We start from the raw sequence: 6,031 nt of genomic DNA, 5'->3' as shown, positions 1-6,031 counted from the left end.
GTAATGTATGAATATAATATACAAGTTTCACTTTTTAAATGGAATTACTGAAATCAATCTACTTTTTCATGATATTCTAATTTTATGACCAGCACCTGTACATAAGCTCTTGTGCCAAGAAGGCCACTGTGTTTTTCAAGCATTCTTTCTTCATCTTTATTTCATTCTGTGTAGCGTTTTAACTATATGGAAACTCCTTTACACAACTTTGATTTAAAAAAAAAATCTAAGTCATTATTATGAAATACTACCTCAAAATCCTGGCTTAGCATCACATAATGCAAAGTCATCATTTTGACTTAGTATCTCATATTTGAGATGGTAAGTCATAATTGTAAAATAGTATTTCATAATTACAAAATAGTATCTCATAATTATGACTTAGACAATCTTTTTTCAGACTTGCAGTAATAGGCTTCCATAAATCTGTTGTTCTTGCATGAAGTGACTGTTTTCTTTCTGATTTTCGTAAGAGATTCATGCAGTCCTGATGACCACAACAGCAATTATTAGTTCAGTCTTCTTAAGCCTTAATTATAATCTTTGCACCATGTTTTTGATTTAGATCTCACACTAATTTATTTTAATAGCGTTTTATAAGTAACTGTTTGGACCCACAAGCTGAATAAAATATATTATATTTGCCACAGGCAGCACTCATTAATTTACCACTTATTATAAAAGTGGACACATTTAAAGCAAAGCTGCTTTTCTTGTACTGATTAGAGGGGCAAACAGAGTGTCTCTACTTTTAGCTATTTCATAACTTCACACCTTGTAAGAATTAAGAAAGGTCCTGCAAAAAGCTGCAGCGGATTAAAAACAAGCAAACAGTGAAGCAAAATGGAGAATGTGCCTCGGCCCTTCCAGAGTGAAGAATAAGAGTCAATAATAAAAGTGCATATGAACCATTACACATTTTTACATTTGGAACAGTCTGACAGTTATAAGTAGGCATCATAATTACTGCACTGTATCACCTCCATTCCTCTCACAGACACATTCTCACACTTGGTGCAGATAATTACATCTCATTTGGTGAAACTCTGAGAGCTTTCACATTATTGCTATAAATATATGAATGCGTATTATCAGCTGTCTGTTTCATCTGTTTTAAGACATTTATTAAAAACATAAACCCATGTCAAGTATAGTATTATTGCATGCACTGATAGAGTCTGAGAAAATATTTAAACTCTCTCTAATTGCCCGCTCCTTCATGATGTTGAAATGAAATGCTGAACTCTTTTTTTTTGTTCACTTTCCTTCAGGTGTGCTCAGCCTCCCTGAGGGTCTGACTCTTCACAGGGACCACCAGCAGCAGCAGCGAGCAGGGAAGAGTGGGGAGGGAAACACCTGCAGTCAGTCCGAACTACGCGCCGTCGAGCAGTGCTTACTGGCCACAAGGGTGGGGAGCATCTCTGAACTCAGTAAGTTCTAATGGAGGAGTGGGACACAAAACGTCCGGCTGAGAAGTGTGTATTTTTGTGTTTGACGCTAACAACACTGAGCTTCCTCTTGCCCTCCAAGATCTTTGAGGGCAAAGATCTTGGGAGCAACATCTTTTCCATCTCATCTTATCGCATGACCTCCATCATCAAACCCACAAATATTTTTTTTGGCCTTCTCATTTTTCTCAGGCTCTTCTGTCAACATCTTTTATCTAACAGTATGACATGAGGGATGGAAACGGAGGCGAACACAGAGTGCAGACTCATTTATCAAAAACAAAAACTAATTTATTAAATAAAGAAAATAAATAAAAACAAACCGCTGACGTGGCAGCAAACTAATCTTAACAAAAATCCAAAGCATGGCATGGCAAGGCAACGAGGAAACAAAACATGGATACAGCCAACGACAAACAATGATCCGACAGGGTGTGAGAGAAATGACCAGGTATTTGAACACTGGGGTTGACGAGGTAAATGGAAACAGGTGAGTGGGGATAATGGCAGACAGGTGGAGATCGGCGTGGCAAGGAAGGCAGAAGAGGGGGAGGAGTGAATACTGAGAACAACACAACCAGGAAAAAACCAAACTGAAATAATAACTCAAAAACTCAAATCCTCACACAGTACTGTTTACCAAGAGTCTTCCCTCAAACATTCAAGCCAAATTTTGCTTCTCATATTTGTCTCCACTGTGCATTTAGAGGACTTCCCATGGTGTTTATGTTTCTTTATTTGTTTGGGGCCATGTAGACGGACATTAATCCCATGAGAGAAAAGAATAACACTTTACAACAGGAGCCACAGAATTTGCTCAGTTCCATTAGAATCAGTCAGGGACTAATGGTTAATTGTTATCTAACGATAAATTATTGATCACAGTTTGGTTAACATTTCCCTAGTGACAGGGTAGGGTTAGGGATCTCCTGAGCAACTGGTTATATTTTATTAGAAAACAAGGTGGCAGGTAGTCAATGGTCAGTTTCATGAGGAAAAAAGGAGCAATGAACAAAGGACTATTTTGTGAATAATTTAATATCTAATCCTCTATTTTTGACAATGAATTTCTGAACAGTTCAAATGAATTACCCAATACTTAATTATCAGCTGTGCTTTTTATTTTTTTAAATGAGTTTCAGAGTTAAAGAAAATCTTGAAACAGCACCCCTTGCATTTTTGTGAAGACACTTAAAACACAACCTTTTCAAAATGATGACGTCAAAGCTCCACCTCTAACCTAATCTACAACCCAAGCAACAAGAACGTGCTCCACATGCTCGACACACAACGAAGGAAGACTAGGTGGAAGAGGAGAGAAAACTTTGGGTTACAGTTTGTATCCATCCAGGAAGCATGATGTGCCTTGTTTCCTGTTTTTGGTGCATTTTGTCAGATACAGGCCTGACATGTTTACTACAACATTTAGGCTGTTTTTTGTATTTCTGTGTGGATGAATATATTTCTAGAAATTGTGCCGTGTTTACGAGGATAGTTTTAGAACCAAAAGAATAAAGGGACCATTTTAGAAAAACTGTTTTTAATTGGATAAGTCAGAATCATTAATCAGCTGTTACCTGGCAACTATTTAACCATCAACAATGTGATCAGGGGTTATATTTCACCTTCATAAATTTCACCTCTTCTGTAAAATAATATGTTTATAAGATAATAAATTAGAACCAAAACATGGATAATTATGATTCCCTTTACTTGATTTGATTCTTGTCCCTTTCTTCCAGAACCATCATAGACTACAGTATGTTTGTATGTTTCAGATTTTATATATGTGAGATACAAATTTGACAAGACAGTATGTTTTCATAGCATTTATTCACTCATCAACATTTATACTGAAGGTGTTCATTTGGATGGCATTAGAGAACAATATGATAAAGCAGTTGTTAATAAAGCTCAAATCATCTCTATCTGCAAATCACGGTTTCCTAATCCCAGCCTACTTAACTGAATGTGAATCACTGGGAGGTGCATTGTCAGTGACAGCCATTCAAATGAACCACAGGGATTCATTAAAATGAATGAGTCTAGCTTATAAATTTGACAAGTCCTCCAAAAGTTAATTGAATATCCATCGTCTCACAGTGTACTCATTATTTAGAGAATAATGGGTGTCACAATGCTTCCTGAACGTGTCTATACAGTACCAAGACATTTAAATGAGCTTTTTCAGTCACATTTGTATTATGGTAATATGTTTTCCCATCATTTAGAAAATTAAAAGCGGTGATTGTGTTTTACGAAGTCACGCTCAAAAAAAAAGAAAAATCTTCCAGATTTAGGGCAGCGCTAAAAGTTTCAATCTTGGTTTGGAAGAAAAGTTTCTGACAAACGTTGATCAAGTCTGAACTCATCCGCAGTGGAAGCGCAAGCCACAAGGTGCACAGTGTTCCCATCTGAAATAACGCTAAAATTTGGTAGAAGTGCTGAGCTGGTTTGTTAGTGTTTGCATGCAGCTCTGCATGATATTCTAGAAAACATTACAGCATCTTCTGACAGGATGGTAACAAATCAAACTCATGAGCATAGAAAGCACAGACTGTCTCCTAATGTCCCCCAGAAGAAGAAGGAAGCGTTCTGATAATGGGGAAATAGTTTCTGTAATTGTGTGAGAATTTTTTCTGTATCTAACATAAACATTTATCTGTGACAGTTCGTCACTGTATATTTACTCGGGACTGAAGCAATGAGGCAGATTGCCAGGTCTGTTTATTGATGAGGCCAAGCAGGGATCCATTCTGCTGTGTTGACATCACAAACACTTTGAGGCAACAGAACGGCTGATGATAATAGCATCGCTTAGACCAGTTGTAATGTTAACACTGTGCGTGAAGAGTTCAGTAAAGAATGGCAGGTTCAGGCTGAAGCAAGATGAAGAAATGAAAAAAAAAAAAAAAAACATTTCACTTAAAAATGACTGCTGAGTTTCATTCTCTAAAACAAATATAAAATAAAACTAGAATTTCTAAAGCGTCCCATTTGTGCTGGGAGTTAGAGGTTTGTCTCTGATTCGGCCTGAGTATTTTCTCATCTTCTCTTGTTCTAAAATGCCATATTAGCATATTTGAAATTATAGCCCTGCAAATTGTCCAAGTGTGTCATAATCACTCAGTCAGGCTCTCCTGCATCCGATATGTTCTGCAGTTTATTGTAACTCAGGGTGTTACTAAATTTAGGCAAAATGAAGCAACACTGGATGGATTATATGAAAACCTACATAAAATAAAACACCAGATTAATGTAAGTTTAATTAAAGGACTGCTGTTATCAAACCCAGGATCTTTAACTTAAAGGAAAGTTTAAAATCATAAATCATGGGTCACGTGATGCAGTTATCCTGAGCGGACGCTTGTCGCTGGGCTCCCACTCCTCTCGAGCCAACTTGGATTATTCTAATATATTTATTTAAACTAACAAACTGTAGGCTTATTTTATAGCAACCCGACACCATGCCCAACTCGAAAACAGCCAAATCATCCGCTTATAAACCAACTGAAGAGCCAACAAGGAAGAATACGCTAACTAGCAAAGAAGCTACCCAGGTAGCTCGGCAGCACGAGGTACTAGCTAGCGGCTCTGACACTCTAGCGGCAGACATTTCCCAATCTGTTACTGAGAAGATTTCGGCTCTGATTGACACGAAGTTTAAGGAGTTTTCCACCACCTTGGGTAACCTATCTGCTAAAATAGAAAACAATACGGAACGCATCACGGAAGCGGAGCACCGCATTTCAGCGGTGGAGGACGACATGTCTGCGGTGGGACCCAGGTTGAAGGAGCTGGAGTCGAAAGTACGCACTCTGACGGAGAAATGTATAGATCTGGAGGGACGGAGCCGTAGGGATAATATCCTGATCTACAACCTCAAAGAAGACACGGAAGGCCGACAACCAGTCTCATTTTTTGAGAGATGGCTCCCTACTCTTCTTGGCTTGGAGTCTAAGCGGGGCGTCATTAAGATCGACCGGGCTCATCGGAGCCTTGGACCGCCGAGACCTGACCGACCGCGTGCCGTGATTGTTAAGCTACATCACTCCAGAGATACATCCAGGATCCTGGCGGCGGCAAGGAAGCAGGCTCCGCTCACATACGAAGGCCAAACTATCTTCATCAAACAGGATATGACCGCTGCTGTTAAGGAGATGCGCCGGGCGTTTAACGGGGTGTGTGATCGTCTTATCAAGAAGGAGGTGAGATTCTCCATGCGGTATCCGGCTGTCCTATCTTTTACGCACGAAGGAAAAACCCGAGCGTTTCGATCACCGAAGGCTGCACTTGCTTTCCTGGACGAAATGAACTGAGACTGTCCTGTGGTTTGGTTGAACAAACGCGCTGATCCTTTGCCTGGAGACTGATGCTCTGCTCTTGCTTTCTTTTTCTCTTCGGTGCTGTTGTAAAGGTATGTGGCTAATTATCGGACAGATGTTCCACGATTTGGTCTTTTGTTTCTTTTGTTTACCATGTGCCTCACATGGATAAGCAAGATATGTTTAAAACCAAGCTGGTTGCTGGGATTTTTTTACCAACGTGTTTAAATTGCTGGGGCTCGGGGTGGGGTGGGGGGG

The 6,031-nt window shown here is 39.3% G+C and overlaps 1 protein-coding gene across 1 annotated transcript in view; it reads left to right on the top strand.

Moving 5' to 3' along the window:
* Positions 1-1,271: 1,271 nt before the first annotated feature.
* The window catches only part of btbd11b (BTB (POZ) domain containing 11b), a gene marked incomplete at its 5' end in the record, with an annotated part of 33,927 nt that continues 29,167 nt past the window's right edge, over positions 1,272-6,031 (top strand). Inside the window, 1 exon segment of the mRNA XM_025006568.1 lies at positions 1,272-1,430. Within this exon segment, the coding sequence (XP_024862336.1) occupies positions 1,272-1,430 (159 nt within the window).

The sequence above is a fragment of the Kryptolebias marmoratus genome, linkage group LG11, assembly GCF_001649575.2.
Source record: "Kryptolebias marmoratus isolate JLee-2015 linkage group LG11, ASM164957v2, whole genome shotgun sequence".
In the NCBI taxonomy this organism is placed as follows: domain Eukaryota; kingdom Metazoa; phylum Chordata; class Actinopteri; order Cyprinodontiformes; family Rivulidae; genus Kryptolebias; species Kryptolebias marmoratus.
Note: the sequence above shows the minus strand (reverse complement) of the source record. Positions and strands in the feature narration are given on the sequence as shown.